General features: G+C 33.7%; 2 protein-coding genes across 2 annotated transcripts; both read right to left on the reverse strand.

Annotated features, from left to right (window-relative positions):
- Window positions 1-520: 520 nt before the first annotated feature.
- LOC137823510 (DNA polymerase I A, chloroplastic/mitochondrial-like) lies at window positions 521-10,781 on the reverse strand. Its single transcript, XM_068628683.1, has 12 exons — window positions 10,611-10,781; window positions 9,266-10,139; window positions 8,912-9,103; window positions 7,214-7,893; window positions 6,542-6,983; window positions 6,008-6,103; window positions 5,127-5,219; window positions 4,852-5,046; window positions 4,198-4,290; window positions 3,900-4,112; window positions 1,720-1,809; window positions 521-1,125 (listed from the first exon to the last, which is right to left on the reverse strand). The coding sequence occupies exons 1-12, from the start codon at window positions 10,769-10,771 to the stop codon at window positions 964-966; spliced, it is 3,291 nt and encodes a 1,096-aa protein (XP_068484784.1). The 5' UTR covers window positions 10,772-10,781; the 3' UTR covers window positions 521-963.
- A 1,220-nt stretch (window positions 10,782-12,001) lies between these two features.
- On the reverse strand, window positions 12,002-15,303 carry LOC137826699 (probable serine/threonine-protein kinase PBL23). Its single transcript, XM_068632787.1, has 5 exons — window positions 14,697-15,303; window positions 14,037-14,218; window positions 13,746-13,935; window positions 12,881-13,272; window positions 12,002-12,477 (listed from the first exon to the last, which is right to left on the reverse strand). Exons 1-5 carry the CDS (start codon window positions 14,818-14,820, stop codon window positions 12,226-12,228), a joined length of 1,140 nt encoding a protein of 379 aa, XP_068488888.1. The 5' UTR covers window positions 14,821-15,303; the 3' UTR covers window positions 12,002-12,225.
- Window positions 15,304-20,317: the final 5,014 nt, after the last annotated feature.

The following is a 20,317-nucleotide window of genomic DNA, read 5'->3' on the forward strand; positions in this document are numbered from 1 at the left end:
GATTAGAGAAACTTTTGAACAGCAAGGAAGTTTAATTCATTTAGTTGAACCACGTCTGTGAATTATTATAAAACTTCTTACATTTGGGTTCAATTTCTATGATTAAATAAATAACCTTTTGATTACCAAAGAAAGGAATTTTAAAAATGTTACTGTACTAGGAAGATTAACCTTATTGATTGATTACTTCACAAAATCTGTTTGATTGTTTTCACATAAAGTATTGAGGTATCACAAGATCATATGCAGGAAGAAGCAGCTATTTATAATATATAAAAAAAAAGTTTAGGCACAAGTGTATCCTTGGAACATGCTCCATTCTTTGTATCCCATTTGCTCCTGTTCATAAGATAGTTATTATACAGAATATCATAAATTCACAATTCTGTTCTGATATTACTGAAAATTGTCACTGGTTAAGATGATCATTTGTGCATGCAAAGTGCTGTTTGATGGTGCAGATATCATCATTACATGATGTTTGTACAAGCCACAAGGAAGTATATGTTTGCAACAGATCACCAGCAATGCAGATACATTCATTTTACAATAATCTATATACAATATTGATAAAGTTTGCATCAACCAAAAAGACCAATCTGGTACATGATGCCAGGCACAAAAGAAAAAACCTGTCAACTAAAGAAGTGAAAAGCCGAGGCCAGTGGTATTGGCCTTTTTCTTCCTTCAAAGTTAAACGTGTTAGGCTTTGGTATTACCAAAACATCACACTGAAAATTCTCTAAAGATGTGCCATGCTTTGGTGTTACCAAAATATCACACTGGAAATGATTTCCTATGACTTAAACCTCTATAAAAATCAAGCAAATGAAGATACTTATGGCATATTTGCCGTGAAAGTAGAGGCACCAGATTAGTAGCATTTTTTGTTTGCAAGCTATCTGAATGAGAAAACATCTCAAAACAGAACAGCAATGGCTTCCATGCTGTACAAGGGAGTACCTATTTCCCAGAGTACCAGTTCTGAGCACACTTGGCATCAACAGAGAGGTCAACTTTAAGAATATTCTTGCCATGAAAAGGTTTGGACATGCACTCAACAACTATGGACTTTGCAACCTCAGCCGATTCCGTTGGTCCTTCCAATATGACCTCATCATGAACCTGCTTTGTCAAATCCAAGATCTTAGTGAAAAAGTAGCAAGTTTAGGAATAGATATCTGAAAGTTTAGGAATAGATATGGAATAACCTTATATATCAAAACAATGACATGGTTGGAGATACCACATCGGATTACAATATATAAGTGGAGTGTAATTCTCACGTTACAATTTGTAAGATTGAATTAGGTATAAATTCACTTATTAAGAAAGATGATATCAGAATCATTCAAAGACCATCCTCCTAATCAAGTTTTTTGGAGTTATTATGCCTTGGAACTATTCTGCCATTGTTATTAGACTTAAATTACACATAAATATATAATCATCCATAAATATATAATCATGCACTTAATATTTTAGATTAAGGAAATCATCTCAAGCTTGGAAAAAGAAACTATGTGGTGGAATAATTCACTAATGGAACAAAGTTGCAGTTCCTCTATCAACTCAGGGAGCAAGAATGGATAGAATTGATTAATGAAACAGGTCCAGTAGAATATGGCAAGTTAGATCAAGTGTAATTTGAAACACACACTCCAATAAAAGGGAAGCAAGAAAAATTAAAAAAGATAAATAGTGGGAGCACTAAATTACCTGCAGAAGTAACTTCCACCCGAGTTCCTTCAATTGCTTATTCTTGGAAATTTGCAACATGGCACACATGGCAACATCAGCAGCACTACCCTGTTAAATACCTCAAATCAAACCCAAAAAGAAAGGTCTGCATGTGGGAATGGGACGCAAAGTAATGACATCTCAACTGAAAGCATTGGGCTAATTATGAGAGTAAGAGGAGAGAATCCCTATTTGGTCATGCAAGGATTTACATGACAAAATCGTGTATTTTTTTTAAGAAAGCATGCAACCTCAAGTCATTCTTAAATGGTTAAGTTGAATCTTAGTTAATTATTAATTATGATGGTATGGTGCAAAAGATAATTTTAGATACATTAGACATTATCATCAGTAACATTTAATTTTAAGTGTTATGAAATTCTGTGGGCCTTGTCATGAACCAACAATCCCAACAGCACTTGAATGACTTAATGTTTTATTTCTTACAGGAACATACATATGAAAAGTTAAAAACTTAACCAAATAATAGATCTCAAGCAAGGATATTCCTGATAGGGAACTATTACGAAGTGGACTTTAAGCCTAACTCAACCCCATAAAACCGGCTCATAGGGTGAGGTTTGCAGCCACTTATATACAATGAAAGGCTCTAATCTCTAGTCAATGTGGGATCTCCAACACACCCCCCTCACGCCGAGAGTGATAGATAGAAGCTCGTGCGTAGGACTATATATTATGGGTGGTCCGATAGAGGCCCGATAGCGGGTGGCACGATAGGCCCAACACAAACACTCGCTAGGATAGGCTCGAAATGGCTCTGATACCATATTACGAAGTGGACTTTAAGCCTAACTCAACCCCATAAAACCGGCTCATAGGGTGAGGTTTGCAGCCACTTATATACAATGAAAGGCTCTAATCTCTAGTCAATGTGGGATCTCCAATAGAGCAAAATCATAGGATTGGGAATGATGAGGAAAACCCAAAAGTGGAGAAGACACAATATCAAAGAATTGTGGGAAAACTCATTTATCTTTCACACACTAGGCCAGATATAGCCTATGCAGTTAGTGTGGTTAGTCAATTTATGCATGATCCAAGAGAAAGACACTTGCAGGCAGTAGATAAAATTATTCAGTACTTAAAAGCCTCTCCAGGAAAAGGATTGCTATTCAAAAAGGGGGAAAACTTATCCATGAAAGTATATACTGATGCTGACTATGCATGATCGATTGTTGATAGGAGATCCACCACAGGGTACTGCATGTTCTTGGGTGGAAATCTGGTGACATGGAGGAGCAAGAAGCAAAATGTAGTTGCAAGATCAAGTGCAGAGGCAGAATTTAGAGCCATGGCTCAACGGGTGTGTGAACTCTTATGGATGAAGATTATACTTGATGACCTAAAAATAAAATATGAAGCTCCTATGGGTTTGGCATGTGATAATAAGTCCGCTATCAGTATTGCACACAATCCGGTTCAACATGATCGAACAAAGCACGTAGAGATAGACCGAAACTTTATTAAAGAGAAGTTGGATGATGGTCTTATAGCCACTGAGTACATCCCTTCAAGACTCCAATTGGCATATATGTTTACTAAGGGACTTTCCACAAAACAATTCAAAGATCTTACTTGCAAGTTGGGAATGATAGATATACATTCACCAACTTGAGGGGGAGTGTTGCACAATCAGGAGAATTATGTTATAATTAAGTGCAAATTCCATTTTATATTTATTAGGACAGATTTGTTAGTGATTTGATTTTATTTGATTTGTACAGCTTTAAACACTCATTATTTCTGGCTTTCATTGCCTATTATTTCTTTCTTTAATTAGGTTGTAAAACAGTCTATAAATAGAGACTGTAATCACATTTGTAAGAAATCTCAGAAATATATTTCATCTATTTCTTTCCACTGGAACGTTACTGACTAAACTAATACAAGATAGCCCTGTTGTAAGATTAAAAGAATGAAGCCATACTTTTATCCACAACTCAATACGAACTCATTTCAATATAAAGTGGGCTCTAAAAAAATTATCTCATCATTCACTGTTCTTAAAAGGGAAAAGTTCAAAACTAGACAACACAAATAATTCAGAACATTTTTTCTTTACTAACATGAGTATGAAGACAGTTTGATAGATGAGTGGGAACACAATATTGATTTGTAAATTAGAAAGAGTTAAGGACCTGGACAGGAGTATTAATAGCAGCTCGCTCAATGTGACCCTTCTGATATTTGTTAGCTTGGGCCATCAAAGGGAACCGCCGTGCTCGCCCTAGCAATGTGTGAACACAATGAAACTCGTGAGCTTCCTTTTTACGCTCCTCTTGCCATTGTAAAACCTCTTTTCTATCATTGTACCAAAGGTCAACTGTTTTCTTAGCATCTTTCACAGAAACCTGAGAGTGAACAATCAAATAATAAATCACAGACACTAGTCACGGCGTAAATCCGTAAATTCCTCATAATAAGAGTTCAGTGTACCTTCCAATCCTTGGAAAGCCCAACAGGTGTCTTTCCATATGCAATTGAGAAGTTAAGCATTTTAGCTTTTCTTCTTTCAGAAGCAAAGGCATCCTGACATGGAAAGGGAGAAAAAACATAATCAAATTGTGAAAGAGATAATTATAAGTTATAAATAAACTGTTAAAACAGGTTTTTCTATATCTTGAGGAACAGGCATCAAATGGAGCTAAAACTGCTGAAACAAGCTAGTTATTCGTGGTGTTTACTTCTATTAATATACCTAAACATTGTTAAAAAAACACATTATGCATCCAGAAACTCTGAATCCTCATATTTAGAAGCCTATCACAAATAAGCTGCAATCCTTCTATTACCACTGTCACATGTTATGCTTTCCTCCAAAACAGTGTTCTAACATGCTGTACCGGCCAATTATTTTTGTGGGGAAATCCACAAATTATTTGTTCAAATTCTTAAAATATATTTATTTTATTTGCAGTTGATGGATCTGTGCCCAATCAGAACATGAATTTTTCCTCCCTCATGCACTGCCAACACTCTGGTTCTCACTATGTCTGACATCATCAACTACACGAAATACCACATTAAAGACAAAGCCACTACTTGAACGTCTAAATGCAATGGTACTTACTACTAGTAGCAGACAGTTACCTTCAAAAGAGGAACTGGGGGTTTATCTTCACCAGGCTTAGGATGCCACTCAAGAATCACTTCCTTTTTCTCAACTGCTTCACGAATATATGGGTACATATTCATTGCAGTCCTTGAATGAAAATCTCCACCAGCTTTAAAAGCCTCCAACATGCTCTTACAGTCTGCAAGATGTGCCAGAATCCTAAGTTCCAGCTGTAACAATACAGTAGGCTGTTAACAGAATGAAAGTTATTGAAAATAATTTAGTTAGATAGACAATGTACACTATCAACCTGCCCATAATCAGCAACTATAAGGGAATTCCCAGGTGAAGCAATGAATGCTTGACGGATTTTGTATCGGTCTTTTTCCAGAGCAGGTTGATTCTAATTCACAAAGTGTACGTGTTAGATTCTATATCGTTTTGAAAGCCAATGATTAATGTACTAGACGTAATACTCATATGTGAATGTCCAAATGCAAATTGAAAATGACTGAGCTGAGATGCGTTATGCTGGCAAAATTTAGGATATAAATAATTGCAATGAAGTAACAAAAAGGGCATCAAAACCAAGCAGACATCAAATGATTACATAAATGTGTGCACAAACCTGTGATTAGTACAAATGATTAAGATATTTTTAACTAAAGGAGTAAATCAATATGGAAGTGTACATTTGAGCAGAGATGTCAAGAACTGACTCTTGAGCTTGAGACATTTGATAGATAGAGGCCTGAAAAGGGTTTTATATTTTTCTGTCTCACAAACCATAAAGGTTTGAAACATGTATAATCTACAGAACTATTTCACCTTCTGCTGAATTTTTGTTGGTTCAACCTTACTGCCAGAATTTAGTAATGAACAATAGAACACAAAGGATAGAGTGGAGGTCCAAAATGGACTTACATATCTATTAGGGAAGAATCATACGGAAAGAAGAGAAACTACATCTTATTTTAAAAGACAAAATGACAATGCCACCTGCTAAGAATTTAGCATCAAGGAAACTGTATGACACCAATTAGTGAAAACACAAGCCAACATATGAAGGCTAATGGTCAAATCTCATGTATATTACTTAAAAATTTCAAGTGCACAACAACTACAATCAAAATGAAATTTCCTAATCAAAATCGTAAGATGATTCTGATAAATATTGCAAATTAGAATAACCTGCAGATTTGGCCTTCTTGCTGATAAGCGTCCTGTCTCCGTGTTGATATTTAAGGAGCAGTGAACACGAAGATCTTTACCAGATATATTTTGTCCCTGACAAAGAGAAACTGAAGCTATTATAGAGCTTCAGTGCAAAATAGACATATATTTACTTAATGTAAGTGGTGGCACATTAGGCATACAAAAATTCGGCGTGAACTCAGATAAGGAAATACTTTCTCTAGGCATATCCAAGAAGCGGAGAACCTAATATTGACCCTCTTAAATGAGTATTTTTAAAGCTCAAGGTATTATGGTACAGTTGTGGGTTTGGTGCCCAGGTGAGTTGTTAAGCATTTCATTTGTTGATGTTTTATATAATAACAATAACTGTTTAAAAATATCCTCTTTTGGAAAATGAATAGGAAACATCTTTAATTTTTTACAGACAATATGTATTATTTTAAAGTTTTTATACTGGGTTCAAATAAAAGAGATTTCAAGCAGGCTCAAGAAACTTCAAAATTGCAAACCAAACAATAAAAAAAGTACCTGCAGGGGAAGGATGAAGTTAGAAATCAAAGAGTTGATAGAACAAACTTGACATAAAGCAGCAATTGCATGGCAAGCTTCTCTCCCTTCTTCCTCAGTTGGAAAGGCAGCACAGGCAGTTCCATATGCAGATGAATCAATTTTTAGGGGTACAACTTGACTTTGAGAAGGAATTCCATCTTCATCACCATGATCCAAGTTACAATCCTCATAAAAAAAGTCATAATCTGCAGAAATTTTTCCAGCCATGGCCTTTAATGCATCACCACTAACCGATGGCCAACCAGTTGCTGTGTACATCTCAGTCTTCAAGTCATAGCCTAGGCTTGTCACCTTTATATCACGAAATTTTTTGGGAGCCTTCTTGCCTTCTTCAACCACATTATCAACATTGGGAATTTTGAATAATCGTTCAGTTGGAAGTGCCAAACTGGAGTCCTTTCTGTAATGAAGAATGAGGCAAGTGAAAATTAAAGTTTTACTTCAATTTTACATCCTTAAGCTACAAGTGGTAAACATCAAAGTTGATAAAATATCAAGGTAGGTACTAGTATTAACATTCAGTAATACATTAAATTTACAAATAGCAAAAATACTTCAGTTTTTACTAGCAAATCATTAATATATGAAGATTGAAATAAATGATACACGTAAGATTTTAAAAATGTGCACCTGTTCAAAGTGCCACCAAAAAGTAGCTGGCGCAACTGTGAATCACTTCCCACATTCATATATTGGGCATCCGGACAATATCTACTTGCCCATTTCCGGAATCTATTAGTAGCTACCTCTTCCTCTACTTTGGCCACCTTTTCTATGCTTTCAAGATAAGCCCGATCAACTAGCATTCCCTCAGATTCCATCATGACTAGAAGCTCACCAAATGGCCGCCAATATTCATTGTAGAAATCATACATGGTTTTGCCATACACTGGCACACCATCAAATTTCCAGGGCATGCCAGAAAGATGGCCCTTTAGGCTCTCATACAGCTTCAAAGTGCTGCTAGCATCCAAGGCAGAATAGCATATCCAAGGTATACGCTCATCTCTCTGTAGCTCTTCAACAGGAGCAATGACACTTGTTTTACCCTCAGATCCATCTTTCTTCAATTTTTTCTTACTAAATATAGTTTTCATTGACACCTTACCAATCAAATCCTTTTGATGGTCCAGCTGAGTCCTAGACATAACCCTTCTGTCACCTGTAAGCCCTTCAAGAGAATAACCTCCACCCAAAAGTCTTGAAGAATCCCATAGTCGTGCCATGTGCATTGTATCAGCATGAAATCCAGAAACTTTGAACCCATAATTCTCTATAACATGACAGTCAAAGCTATAATTATGCCAGACCTACAGAATATACCAGTGACTCGGTTATTTCAAATATGGTTTGTAATCTTTGATCATATAGACAAACCCAGATATTTAATGGCAATATGATTTTATAAAAAGAGGCCTGGGGAATAAGAAAAGAAGTCTTTCTTCCCACAAATTAGCTCATTGGTTGAAAGAGAGAAAGGGATGAGTATTTGCAAGGCTTAGCCCAGAACAACTCTAGAGAAGTATTTTAATTACTGGAGCCTTACAAGGAAACCATTCCCCAATCCTTCAAGAGGTCATCCTTCATGACCTATGGAGAGGATCCAGTATTCTGCATGCTAGGTTTGGAGAAGGTTTGTGGATGAAACTGGAATTAATTTATTTTCATTCCATATTTGCTTAAGTAGTGGAATGAGTGAAAAAGGAATTGGACAAAAAAATATATCAAGTCAACAAAGCAGAAGCATCATATTGTCAGATATGGGTTAGTACAGAATGATCAACTTTTTAATACCTTACAAAGTGAGGGAATAGAGACTTTTTAATAGCTATGTTTATGCATAAGAATGAGAAAAAGATAAAAGTGACATAGTTAGTCAGATCTCTTGCCTGTCAGTGTTACTACATGATAATAATATCTAACAACAACACAAATAAATTAAACAGAATAACAAACAATGCTAGTTCACTTCTATCATAAGATGCAAACCTCTCTGTTCTATACAAGAAAACTATCCCAAATCAAGTACTCATTAACACTAGGATTGCAAGTTGCAACCTATCTTGGCATATTACTGCATAAATAGAATATACCACTGAACCCACATTAAAAATCAGTATGGTACTTTGTATAATATGACACCAAACTTTAAGATTACCCAAGGTAATTTAGACCACAAAGTAGCTCATTGTCAGATTATCAGATATCATAACTAGTACGGCATGTTTCATAGTATCAAGCATATGATTAAGACTTGAGAGGCTGCACATTGAGGCAAGTAAATACGATTAACACAGAGAAGGGATGGAGGAAGAAAGAAAAGTTCACCTTCCTAATAGAAGAGTCACTAAAAAATTCAGCAAATTTTTCTAAAATTTCTTTGCCTCCACCATCAAGAACATCTACCCAGATACAGGACTTTCCAGCTCCAAAATCAGCTTCTGGACCACAATAAATGCTGAAGCATATTATCTCACCATGATCTACGGGAGTTTCTTGTTTGACATCTATCTTGGCCACCTTTGAAGACAATAAAATCAGCAGATAATGTGTTCCAAAAACACAAATTAGTTGAATTCATATCCATAGTACACAAGAGCAAATAAGGATATATTTGAGCTATATAGACTCTAGCGAAAAGGAATAACAATAATACAGTAAAAACTGTGAAAAGATTAATACCTCGGTATCACATGCATATATGAGATGCCTATACTTTGTTGTGAGCATCTTGGAAACTTCCTCTGCTAGAGGAACATTATCCACAACCAGAATATCTTCATAGATACTACAAAGCCTATTTAGAAGCTTTGTTTTGTCAGTACCAACTGTCTTTTTTGCAACTGTTACATTAATTGAATCTTTTACAGTTCTATCCAAACCATGATCACCATTGACTACAGTGATTTTCTCTTTACCAGTTCCCAGAGGAGATTCGTTACACTGGCGGACCACCCTTTCAGACTCTACAAACACCTTCGAATTGTTTAATACAGAACACTTAACAGATGATGAGACATGCTCCCGATGATCCTGCAGTATTATATTCTTGTTCCCATTCTTAAAAACAGCCCGGTTCTCACCAAAGGAAGCAACTCCATAAGATGCATTACAACTACCATTTTCCTTGTCAAATTTATTTGAGCCATTCATTTCCTTTTTGTTTTCTGTTAACTTATCTTTTGCTATAGTCCAGCCTCTACAATCACCACCAGACAAATGTCTACCTGCAGTGGTTGCGGAAAATCCATTATTGCAAGAAGCCACATCCATCATCCTAACTGGCGTTTCACATGAACGCAACGAATCCACCTCTTCTTCCTTTGTCACCTCCTCCAGTGTGCCAGTTGATGCAGTTGCAATTTTCACAGATGAAATGCAAACTGGACTTTTGCACGGAAAATCACGCTCATACCTCACGCCATTGCATTTATTTAATCCCACAGATGTCCCTTTTGGACAGCAAGAGAAATCTGTTCTAGATTGTACAGAATTTCCAAGCACAGAGCTATTTCGGAGGCCATTGTATGAAATTTGGAATGACTGAATTTTTCTTCTGCAGTTCACATCACGCAACCAAAATAAAAATTCCAATCAATTAAATGTAATAGCGTTTTATCTACCCATGTACTAGCTAAGAAAAAGCTAACAACACACTTTCTATCCCTTATTTCCACATTTACAAAAAAAGCTAATCCCAGTTGAGGGTAGCATCCCTCATAACCCGTTTCAGGTTCAATAATCAACAAATTGCTAATCACAAAAATTTCAACAATACAATTAATACTCATGCGAGCTCAACCTTTCAAACCATTGAAGAACAACAAGGCACAACGACCCATTAGACTGAAAAACACAATCAACATAGTTTACCGTGTAACATAAAAATATTAGTTTCTTAAGAAAAAAGAAGAATACCCAGTTGGAAAAGATGCAGAATTTGAAGATATTAAAGAGATGGGCAAGGTGAAGTGAAGAAAAGACAGGAACTTTGAAGTGAAATAGAGAGAAAGAGAGAAGGGTAAACCGTTGGAGTGACAGAGAAGGTAAGAGGGAAGAGAGAGAGAAAGGGCGTGAGAAGCAGCGGCGGCATAAGGGACAGTGTGGCCTCAAAGCAGACACCTCCATTGAGGCAGCAGTCACCTCTCTACGAATGCTCCCTCCACGCTCAAACAGATTACGAATCATCTACTTAAATATAATAATAATATATAAAATGTATAATATAGTTTAGAAATATAAAAAAAAAAGGATACAAAGAACAAAAATATTTGAAAAATCTTAGCCATTAACATTATTATTTAATAAAAAATAGTAAATACGAAGTTATCAGATTTTTGCCACGTAATCTTAGGATTGGATGGCCAGGATGCCTCTAATTGTGTTTCTTATGGAATATTTGGTTGAACTTACCTAATTTTTTTATTCCTATTTTTTAGATAAGTCTTTTGAGTATAGTTTATTTTCTCCTTTTTATTTCTGTATGCTACGATTGGGTTAGAATATTTTAAATTTAAATATTTATATATAAACATATTGTTAAAAAAAATACCTTCTTAAAAAAATACTTATAGCTTTTAATAAAAATTATGAATCAACAATAAGATAACAACATTAGAGATAGGTGTGAGTTTGACTATAAGATCTTTATTTTTTAAGTAAAAAAACAATAAACTTAATTTTAGGATGACAAATAAGTTAAATTTCTAAAATGTAGGACACGAGGACACAAATCTATATAATATATAATTATGATTTATATAAATTGACAATAAAGATTTATGTACACAAGTATGTTTCATATTATTTTTTGGAGAAAAAGATATTTTTCATAACTGGTTCATAAGGATTTGCTTACTATTTTTATAATCATAATAACAATTTATATAATAAATTTTGATTTTTTAAAAAAATAATGTATTTTTTCTTTTTAAAATTGTGTTAGAATTGTACTAGAATTGTCAGAAATCTAATAAATACTTTTTGAATTCGACACTTCACGGATACCTGTTCTACAAGTGTTATACGAGTGTCGGTATCCAATACGAATATCGGATACGACACATCATTTAAGAGGAGTGTCCGAGCTTCATAGGAAATAAGTAAAATAAACCTCAGTAAATCCATCCATTATTTAACCTCAGACAAATAAGTATTATTCATTTTAGGCTTTTTTTATATAAAATTTAAATAATAGTATTAAAAATATTATAATTTAGTGTTTTTTTTTTAAAAAAGGACTAATTAACATTAGATTAAACAACAATTTACAGTAATTTTGCACAATTCAATATTTTTTCTCTCTCAAAATGAAGTTATATACATTATCTCATAATCCTTGTGTTATTGTATTTCTCCATCAATTCATTGACCCTGTTGATTTGATTAGAGAATCACACTGAGAGAGAATTATGAATATGGCAGCAATCTTCTCATTCTATAATCAATATATCTAATGCTACTAATCAATAAATCTTGAACAAGGAAAAACATGTAATGGTTCTGATTTTCATCATCAGACCAAGTAGCACCATGATAAGGTACAAAATTCTATAGGTTGATTATCAAACTTCTTTAGCAGCTACTTTTTCATTCATTGTTCTTAATCTTCTCTAATCCTCTACCATTTCAGATTCACTTTGTCAACTGCATTCTTTGTCCTCCATAAAAGCCTCTGCTGTGCGTTGCTGTTTTCCCACTTGCACCTGCGTCTTTGCTAAAACATCAAGAGCTGTAACCACATCACTAATCAAAGGTCTGGTATTTGCTTCCTCCTGAAGACACATTGCTGCAACTGCTAGTGCTTGGTGTAGACCCTTTGCAGGGTAGTTACCTTTTAGCAATGGATCAGCCATTAATGCAAATTTCCTTCTGTCTTTGAACAGTGGTTGTGCCTGAAAACAAGAAACATTATGAACTCAATTGCTGATCATTTCTGCATATTGGTCTTAGCATAAAATTTTGGACTAGTTTTCATATTGGTTAGAGGGTAAAAGTTGTCATAGGTCCCTCAATTTGTCATAGGTTTCTCTACTTTCAAATTAATGATTTTGGTCTTGGTATTTTGTGTAATCATCCCTCTTAATGAAACTTAGATACTAGGATCAGTGGATGAAATTCATCCATTATAACAGAAAAAGACAACTAAAACAATCATTTTAATGTATAAAGACTAAGTAAGACTAATTTTGGAAATAAATTAAGGGACCTGAAACACAGTTTAGATTATAAATCCTGAAATTGTATGCCTGAGAAATGCTATGAGTTTAAGCAGATAATAGAGGTTTCATGACATACCCAAGTGACTAAGTTTTGCTCTAGAGATGGTCTTGACTGATCAATTACTCTTCTTCCTGTGATCATCTCTAGAAATACTACTCCAAAGCTGTATATATCAGATTTTGTAGTCAATTGACCTGTGGAGGCATACTCAGGTGCACAATAGCCATAAGTTCCCATCACCCTGGTGGATACATGAGTTTTATCACCAGTTGGACCAAGCTTTGCTAGTCCAAAATCAGAGAGCTTTGGATTGAAGTTTTCATCTAATAGTATGTTTGATGATTTGAAATCACGGTATATCACTGGTGGATTTGCTACCTCATGCAAGTATTCAAGTCCTTTAGCTGCACCTGCTGCAATGTTCATTCTGGTATGCCAATCCAAAGCCTTTTTGTTCGCAGGTAGTTCTAATACCATGTTAAGAATGAAGAAAATGTATTTAGGATTAATATTCCTTGTACACACATAGATATCTTTATTTATAGATGAGAATAATAACAGAATCAATAACATAATAACAGAATAATATTCAACAGTGATTAAAAAAAACAAACTAGGGTAATGTTTTCAAAAGGGAAACATCCATGGTGTCAATTCTACAAATGTTTTATTTCTAGTGCAAATGAAAGGTGAAACAAAAAAACTAATTTAAAAGAGCAAAATCTACTTAAAAGGATCATTATGCAAGAAGTTGCCTTATATTGTAATTAATCAGCATTGATAATCCATTGTGCTCATATGGTCACACTGTCATGCCACTACACTTAGTTTAATCATTGCATCCATTGAAGTTTGATACTCAAAGTGGATGTTGCTATCATTTTGTATTCGTAATGAATTTCATTACAAGACATTGTGTAATTAAGAAGCAGTTCCTTACCAAGAAGGTGATCTTCTAAAGAACCATTCACCATGTACTCGTATACCAAAATCCTTTGTTCACCATCTGCACAATACCCTACCAAATTGACAAGGTTAGGGTGGTGCAAGAGACTCAAAATCAAAACCTCTACAAGAAATTCCCTGTTTCCTTGGAATCCATTCCTGTTAAGTTTCTTCACAGCAACAACCTGTACAAAAATAACACAGCATTAGAAGGTTACTATTCATTAAGAACTGAAATGGATTTCTTTCTTGGAATAACATTCATATAGATGTGAGTTAAAGCTACCTGATGTATGCTTTTAATGCGTCCTTTGTATACCCTTCCAAAGCCTCCTTCACCAATCATGTTGTCAGAGTTAAAGTGCCGAGTTGCAATACATAGCTCGTAATAAGAAAAAGTCTGCGAGGTAATATTCCCTTTTCCAATCTTTGCTATTTCTTGTTCTATGTATTTCCTCTTGCTGTTATCTACGTGATAAATTGTTCAGAGTTTTAAGCATTCGTTTTTCTCATCAAGAAAAAAAAAATGTCAAGTGTTTGAGAAGTCTGAAATCTACTATATGGGTTCATTCTATGAACACTTGGCATCTGCAGAATTCCAATCTTTTGTCTCTAAACTCTAAAAGGTTGACAATTAAGGGATACAACTATTAGTGGCACAAATTGCTTTTAAACATGCTATCAAGAAGCTAAGAATTAAACTCAGAAGGGAACCAAACTGTTGTCATTTCACATCATTGTGGCCTCATAATAGCTGTTTTACACTGACAATGTTGATGAATAGATTTCCATTTCTGGATTTCATGTTGAGATAAATAAGAATACTTGAGAAAATAATCTGTGGCGGAAACAACATCAAGCTCTAGATACAAGACAATAAATTGAGAAAATTTTACCTGAAAATCGATAAGAAAAGGAAAATTTGCATTTCAGCTCAGAAAAATACCAGGTTTAAAACACAAGCGGCCACATGATGGCATAGCTTTTTCATAATTGAAGTCCTTGCTGCTCCTTCTGAATGAGTTCTTGTTGATCTTCTCTGATGATTTGCAACATGAAAAGAAACTCATCTTCCACCCCTAAATATGATCCAACCAAACCCACATTCACAGAATTTCAAAGCTCATGCATCTGCTTTCCAAATGTCTCTTGGCATGCAGATGTGAATTGGCCAATGATCCAATGCATGCAATGCAACCTTTGACACTCCAGAAGTGGCTGAAAATCAATCTTGTTAATTTTTTATTCAGCCATTGGCCCTGCACAAACCAAATTGGTCATAAGTTCTGTTTTCACAGAAACCTCCCCACATGGCATGGTTACTTTGGCTTCAATGGTTTTCAAAGGCCATTGTTAGGAAAAGAAATTATGACTTTGTCAAATATGGTAATCTAAAAATGACCGATAAGGAGTCACTTCTCTTTAATATCATTATCTAAAGTTCCTCAATATAGGATTTCATTTAGTGTTTTCTCTTAGGTTGCACTTTATTATTATGCCAACCAAAATGGAGGATCACTCCTTTATGAACCTCCTCAAGAATAAATTATGACAACTATTTTATATGAACATGAACGGCTTATATCTACTTTGTTTCCCTCCCATCTACCTCTGTTATATTCTTTTTAATTAAGCTTTCTACCTAGTTTTGTTTTTAATCAACACAATGTTGATTCAAACTTTTTTAATGACACTAAACTCACTTAAATGCTCATTAATATACCAATCTCTTCAATGATGCTTTGCTGGAATATTTTAGTATGTAATTACATTTTTGCATCTTGAGTTAAGCATGATAGAGAGGAGAAGGTTGAGAAGAAGAGGGGAAACAAATAGCAAAACCTTATTTTGGTCTTGTGAAGATTAGTGTGTTATCAAATCCTCCAAAATTATGATCATCAAAATTTATCCTTTCAAAATCTAAAATTAGTTTTTGTTTTAATTTGAATATGTAACTTAACTTTTTTGGAAAAGTAATATTCCAATACTCCAGTTTTTGAATGAGCAAATTAAGAGTTCAGTTTTACATAAAAATAAGAAAAAGAAAAGAAAATATTCACTCCAACTGCACCAGTACAAGAAAATCATTAAATAGAAACGAATTTTATAGACCAAAATAATTAGTTACTAACTAAATAAATTATAGACCATTTTATAAACTAAAAAATCATTAGTATCTAAATTGGTTTCTATTATTAATATAAAATTATAAAATAGTTTCTGAATTGGTATCTAATCATTAGCTACCTAGATTTTAACTTCTTACTACTTTATATTCTAAATTAGTCTCTATTAGTCTTTTAGAGACTAATTTAGAATCTAAAATATTAGTAGCTAAAACCTGGGTAGTTAATCTAGATACAAATTTAGAAACTATTTTATAAATTTTTATTAATAATAGAAATTATTTTATATACGAATAATTTTTTAGTTGTTAAATTAGTATATAACCTAGTTAATATAGTGACTAATTATTTTTTGTCTGTAAATTTAATTTCTATTCAATGATTTTCTTGTAATGACATTTAAAATACAATCTAATAACCAGAAGGATTGCAATTATTTTTTCCTCCATTCTTGCAACCAAAAGCTGAAAAGCTTCTTCTCCTTTGATTTGAATTGTTGAAACCAAAAGCAACAAAAATTAGCTGGCTCCAATTAAAGAAAATTTACAGGGTCTAAAATGGAAAATAATGAGGAGATAGGTTCAGCCGTCTGTTCTTAGATGGGTGAAAGCTAGCACTAATTTAAGTTGTAGGTATCTAGATCACCTACTGAAACAGAAGCTGTAAATGATATGCTGATAAATTTTGAGGTCTTTCATTAACATGGCAACTTTTTTTAGGAACCCTTCACCTGCCTCAAACTGTATTCAATGTTCTTATGTACAATTAAATTCAATGGTATCTGCTAACAATAAGTGCTGGAGGGCCACACAGAAACAGTTAAGAAACTGGTAAAAATTCATTTTTTTTTCACTCATAATTTTGGTGAATCAAAACCATGGTCAAATGGAAATGTTTCTTTAAGATATGCCAGGCTTCATAACCTTCATCTCCATGTGAACATCAATTTCTGTCCTAAAAGTTGGCACTAACTGGAACTTAAATGTTGAACCATTTATGGATATCTTTTTTACTTTTTTGGTGAATCTATTTGTGGACATCTATTGAAATGCATATACACCTGTTCATATAAGACCAAAACAATAAAAATGATTTAGAAATATGAACTGGTACAATGCACAATACTTCTGAAAAGTGCAATGCCAAGTAAATTATTTATAAGCTTTCAAAAGTAAGATATAATAATGGCAACTAAAAGCATTTAAATTTGCTAAGACTGAACTGACACATAATTAGAAAGAACGGATCCAATATGTCATGTTATACCTTCTGTATCCTTCTCTGTGCATTCAGTCAAGGGACCTTCACTTTTCTTAGATTTTAATGTTTTACAATGAGGTGAAGCATTAGATTTTAATGACATTGGAACTTGCATTTTTCTTCTGAGAAATCTTATCTTATTTATCTTACCATTGGATGTAATGTTCACTTATAAATTTTACCTAATAAACTGTAAATTGATTGAGAATTTGGAAGACTCCTTCTGTCATGGTAAACTGATTCTATAGCATATTTACCCAGTCGAGTCTAAGGGGAGGGGAGTGGTTTCCCCTAGTTGAAGGGTTTGGGAGATATTTTCGTTATCACAGACGGCGTCAATGTTTCGACCTCAAGTCTGAAAGATAGCATCGCTAGGATCAATCACCGCATCCGAGATAGACGGCGTCAATGTTCCAACCTCAAGTCCGAGAGAGGGTCAATCACCGTATCCAAAGTATTGTGAGCTTTGGAGGTCAATGTTCCGTCACGGTTTTATCCTTAAAAGACGTCTTGGTGTGTGGGAGGAAGAAGGAGTACATAAACTGCCCTTGACTTCGACTACTAAATAATGTGAGACTTTATTAGTGGTACTAAATACAAAATTAAGCAATGTACTAATTTAACTAAAATTTATCTAATTTCTTCAGTTGAATCAGCCCAACATACCAAAGTTGAATAAACTTTCTGCTAAGAAACTCTGACTCTTTTGTATCATATAATCAATATGTGTGCCTAGGGATCATATCCATTTGTAAGTGTTAGGCAAACAAAAATGATATGTACACAGTGTAATACTAATCTAGAGTCAAATGTTCAATAACTAAATTTTAACCATGTGTACTATACCAACTATGTCTTTTTCTAATAAATAGAGTTTCACTGCATGAGCATCATAACATTCTATGGTGAATCATTTATAAGGATTTATAAACAAATCATTGATGTTTAAATTTTGCAATCTCTTCACCTATATGACTGTTTTCAGAAACTGTCTCACTCACACATCTTTATAGTCTCTTTCTACCTGTAATGAATTTTTACAAATGTTCTACACTTATGTCCAACCCACCTTGAGGCAAACTTTCACCACTCAAAAAACAGTGTTATCACAAGTTTTTCTCTCCCACATGGTTGCAGAAAGGCCAAGAACAAATTCATCCCGAAAGACTAGCCTAGTAAAAGGAAACCTTAACTCTTTACAACGTTGATCACTCTAGTTAGCTTAAAGTGCAATTTACAATTTAAATCTCTGAACAATCTAACAGGACAAAGTAAGATTAAGAATACAAGTTTTTACAAATTATTGACACTGTTAGTCTGACTATTGACTAGTAACAGAGGTATGTTCTGAGTTTCTCTAAGACTTAATGCTTTCATGGATTTGTAGCTAAAATTTAAAAAAGAAAATGAGGTACTGAACTTCAGAAAATGGAAACAGCTGCATTGTGAGAACTAATATTCTTTTCCACTCATGAATTCATATCCCTTTATGGTTTAATTAAGTGAGTAATCTAGAATTTCTAAACTCAGTTCTTGTGAAAGAACTAGCTTCATCTGTTATTCTGTATTAGTTATCACAACTTTCACTTTTCTATCTGTTATTCTGTATTACAAACCTCCACAGGGTTTAAAGAATAACATTTTTTATAATGCTATGATGATCTGTGTTGTTATTCTCCAAAGCATGTGTATGTGTATCCCATACATGGTCTTAGGCCTCAAGCCTCACACTCAACAAAATGCAGTAGTTCAGATTGTTTTTGTATTTAATAGCTAAGTTTCAAGTTCAAGTAAGTATTCAGTATTTGGATGTGATTAATGTAATAATTCGAGACCTATCTTATTTTTCTATAACATATTTATTTATAGAGTTTGTAATGAAATTTATCATTGATGATCGTATTTAATGTAGATTATAAATAAGTTAAATGAAATTATCTCATTTATTTATTGCATATCTTACTTATCTTTTTATTTTACCTTAGTATATTTATATTTATTATGTTATTATAAAAATATAATTATATTATAATATTATAATTTAAAATATGAATATTATAAAATTAAGTATTATAATTAAAAACTTAAAAATATTTACAATTTTATTTTTAATTTTTTTAAATTCAAAAATAAAAAACAACACAAAATTATAAAAACAAATTTGCCGAAGCCGTCAGTCCACTTTCTAGTATATTTCTATAAACTCAGATTAAATAGTTGTTTGTGAAGAAAAAAAATAAGAACACGAAAATGTATTATCTCATGAAAATAAATTTTAATTTGATTTTAGATTAGTATGATTTTTTAATAAAGAAAAAACTAAAGCAATCTAAGTTTTTTATCCCTTAAGCATGTAAATAAGGTGTGTTCTTGCCATTTATCTGAGAATGAATGTCCTTTATCAATTATTCATGTTTTTTCTTCACTTTCGATTGTTCTTCTTGGATGTCAAAAAAGGTGAGGTACCTGTAAAGGTACTCTAACGCTCAAGTTAGATGAGGTCAATTTAGGTGATTTAGTTCAGAGTTCAAAATAACCTTACATTTTCATCATGAGGGTCCCCTCCTATTTATATTGTTCTAGTGAATCTTATCTTGTCAGAATGATTAAGACCGTCTCAATGAGCGTTTAATCACACTTTATAACTCCTAATCGAAATTAATGCTCTTAGTCTGTGATGTGACGTGGACATTGCCTTTTACCGAGAGTCGCTAGACGTCTGGGTAATCGACCATTCGAACTTTCGGTTTTCACTGAGTGGAAGCTTTGTTGCTGAGAAACACTTTGAAGTATTCCAGTGAAGCTTTATCATCATGGAAGAGTCGTGCACTCTCTGTGCGCTCTCCATCTGTTTTCCGACTGTGAAGACCAAACGTCTAACTCTCACTAATCTTTGATATAACATTTGTTGTCAAAGCTTGAGCTTTCATGAAAAATTGAAAAGTCGTAACAAGTTTTAATGACTTCTTAGTGTTGGAAGTTGTGCGTGTTACTGAGTATTTTCATTTGTTCTCCTACTTGTTGAATGGTGAAGACCATAAGTCTAATTCCTGTTAATGTTTGATATAACAAAGTGAATAAAAACGCGTAAAAGTACCCATAATAAATAAAAGTTATAGGGTGATTAAGATACAACAATGAAAAAATAATAATAATGAAAAATAACGGTTTTAGAGAAATG

This window comes from Phaseolus vulgaris, chromosome 8 (assembly GCF_000499845.2).
Source record: "Phaseolus vulgaris cultivar G19833 chromosome 8, P. vulgaris v2.0, whole genome shotgun sequence".
Classification (NCBI taxonomy): Eukaryota; Viridiplantae; Streptophyta; class Magnoliopsida; order Fabales; family Fabaceae; genus Phaseolus; species Phaseolus vulgaris.

Excerpts from the sequence above, each read along its gene's own strand:
- LOC137823510 (XM_068628683.1), bottom strand. The coding sequence starts at position 10,771 with ATGATTCGTAATCTGTTTGAGCGTGGAGGGAGCATTCGTAGAGAGGTG. Across the intron at positions 10,140-10,610 it reads CCTTCTCTGTCACTCCAACG|AAGAAAAATTCAGTCATTCC; the intron begins GTTTACCCTTCT and ends TGTGAACTGCAG. Across the intron at positions 1,126-1,719 it reads GGTGGAAGTTACTTCTGCAG|GTTCATGATGAGGTCATATT; the intron begins GTAATTTAGTGC and ends TTGACAAAGCAG.
- LOC137826699 (XM_068632787.1), bottom strand. The coding sequence starts at position 14,820 with ATGAGTTTCTTTTCATGTTGCAAATCATCAGAGAAGATCAACAAGAAC. Across the intron at positions 13,273-13,745 it reads TTTAGAAGATCACCTTCTTG|AACTACCTGCGAACAAAAAG; the intron begins GTAAGGAACTGC and ends ACATGGTATTAG. Across the intron at positions 12,478-12,880 it reads AGCAAAACTTAGTCACTTGG|GCACAACCACTGTTCAAAGA; the intron begins GTATGTCATGAA and ends TCTTGTTTTCAG.